Below are 2,500 nucleotides of genomic sequence, written 5' to 3'. Positions count from 1 at the left end.
GATCACAATTTCCAGGTACATTGCGCTGCGGAATGAGTGCGAGTGTGAATCTTGTGGGATCGGGCAGTAAAAGTCTTTGCCCATGACGGAGACACGATGACGGGCCAGGAGGTTCTGCAACAGAGAAAGCTGGGGAGTGTACGTGTTGTTGATGCTAGTGGTACTGATGGCGCTAACAAAGCCGGCTGGAGCGGTCCGCAGCATCGCGGCTACAGCTGATAGTGCATGTAGTGTACGAGAAGAGTCATAGAGCTGAAGGTAGAGTAGGACATGCTGGTAAAGAGGATGGACGTTGAAACGGGTAGGGGATGCAGAGGAACGAGACGCACCAGGGATTCCAGAAACTCCACCGCTAGGTGATCCCACATCACTCTCAATCTCAGATACCTCACCTTCCCCGCAGCTGTACCAGTTCTCCAGGTCCAGGCTGTCCCCAAAGAAGATGCTAGGAGGTCGGTTCTTCTCGGCTTGATTGGCCTTCCGCCTCTCCTCCTCTTTTCTCTTGGCCTTCTTGACCTTAGGCTTAGCACCAGGTGATTTGTCAGCCAGTCGCTCCATGATCTTGCCCTTGAGGCTAAGCTGGGTACTGCTGTGGCTCCGTTTACGGGCCTGGGGGTCATCTGGGTGTAAGCCCTGCTCTGGTGTGCCACGCCCACTGCTGTCCGGAAGTGTGATGATGGAAGGAGACGAGCTGTGTCGGGTTATTCCTTCACGAGGCTCGACGTCAGCTGTATCCACAGATGCTACAGACAGGAACTCTAACGTGCTTCCAGCTACAAGTTCAGGTAACGTTAAAGCCTGGGTGCCTGGGAACGGCCCTAGACTGACATGAGGTTCAGCAGACACGTCCAAAGAGGAGTTAGAGCTGTCTGAATCTGTCTGAGGCCATGCCTCTGGAGGTGAAGGTGTCCCAGCCGAACTGTCATCCACCATCTGCACCACTCTGTCCAGCAATTCTGCAAGAACCGCAGAAACCGACCTGTCTAGAGAGTCCTCCTCCACAGAGGCAGCCTGATCCGTAGCGGTTGCAGTGGTCGCGGTGCCATCCAGCTCATCAAAGCTGCCGTTATCCATGGTTGAAGACTGAGAGCCACTGGAATCTGAGCTCTGGGGGTCATCCTGCTGGTCTGGAGGTTGATATTCTCCACAAAGTTGTAGGTTCTCACTGCTAAGGCTCAGCAGCGAGAGACTATCACTCAGAGGGTTGACTGTCAGGCTCAAAGGTTCCATATCATCTAGAGGAAGGCCTCTGCCCTGCACCACCCGCAGACTGTCGCCAGACAATCGACAGTATGCTGGAGGACATGCACAATCATCATCATACAGCAATAAATACAGTAAGAATTATATAAGAACTCTCTACTGATAAACTACAAGAAAGTGGCCCCAGGTGTTGGCTTTTGAATAGGGATGGGAATCACTACATACACAATATGACATTGTTTCGTCATCCGAAATGACCAGTGAACCTCTGAGTCTTACGAGTTTCTATACGTAATGTTGATAATGGTACAACAGTGGTAACTCTGACAACATCCTACAAGTACATCTTTGCCATCATACTTTTATGACTTTGCGGAACTTTTCAAAGGTGCGCCTTTATTTTGAAAGCCATTTGATGTTTCCTGTAAAGAACATGCACCTGAGACCTGGCAATGGTATAAACACACAGCAGTTAGCTTTCCTCAGTATGACCTGAAAATATGACACCATATACATTAAAAGATGGATTTTCTTACATTGTGGGCAGATGAGGGAACAAAAACCACAATATTTTCATGTAGTAAAGTATCAGCAACCCAAAATGCAAAGTCTTCTAGGTTTAAGCTCATTTGTAAATTACAATTATATCCATTAAAGAGTCAGTTTGAGTCTTGAGGCAAGAACAGTTGAGAAATGCTACACAAACACACAATCATACAGATAGAACAGCGAAAAATATTAGAAATCCTTTCACACACAACTGAAAATCACACTTACTGTCAGAACAGGCTGTGTCCCCCATACAGGTGAGTTCAGATGGCTCCAGTTCTGGTTCTGGCGGGTTGGGGAAAGCCCGGGCCCAGTGCCGCTGGGCCTGTACGCGCTGGATGGACACACGGTGGGTTTTAGGGTGTAGCAGCAGCAGCAGGAGTGGCTCCAAAACTCGGGCGATATCATGCCTTTGCAGAACTTGATTCAGCCAGGCCCGACCCACAGCACTTGCTGACCCGTCCCAGTAACTCAGACTGTCCAGCATGATGAAGAGGGACCTGCAGAGGGTGCATATGAGGGAATTACAAACAGATCATAAACCTTTAGTTTTAAGGTAGGAAGCCTGGGTGTGATCTTAGACTCCGAGCTCTGTTTTATCTGCATGTAAACACAGTCACTAAAGTAGCTTCTAATCATTTGAGAAATTTCACTAAAGTTCAGTCTTTTCTCTCTCAGAGCGGCGCAGAGAAACTTGTCCATCCGTTTGTTACAGCAGAGTTGATCACTGTAATGATCTTCTTACTGG

At 48.6% G+C, this 2,500-nt stretch overlaps 1 protein-coding gene across 4 annotated transcripts in view; it reads right to left on the bottom strand.

Moving 5' to 3' along the window:
- Positions 1–2,500, bottom strand: part of dop1a (DOP1 leucine zipper like protein A) — a 55,401-nt gene that overhangs the window by 18,082 nt on the left and 34,819 nt on the right. For all 4 annotated transcript variants that reach the window (XM_017725295.2, XM_017725297.2, XM_017725296.2 and 1 more), the window contains 2 exons: positions 1,981–2,252; positions 1–1,295 (listed from right to left, as the gene is read on the bottom strand). The exon at positions 1–1,295 is cut by the window's left edge and continues 812 nt beyond it. In XM_017725295.2, the coding sequence (XP_017580784.1) occupies positions 1–1,295; positions 1,981–2,252 (1,567 nt within the window). The remainder of the gene's footprint in view (positions 1,296–1,980; positions 2,253–2,500) is intronic.

Source organism: Pygocentrus nattereri, chromosome 19 (genome assembly GCF_015220715.1).
Source record: "Pygocentrus nattereri isolate fPygNat1 chromosome 19, fPygNat1.pri, whole genome shotgun sequence".
In the NCBI taxonomy this organism is placed as follows: domain Eukaryota; kingdom Metazoa; phylum Chordata; class Actinopteri; order Characiformes; family Serrasalmidae; genus Pygocentrus; species Pygocentrus nattereri.
The sequence above is the reverse complement of the archived record's forward strand: the minus strand, read 5'-3'. Positions and strand labels throughout refer to the sequence as shown.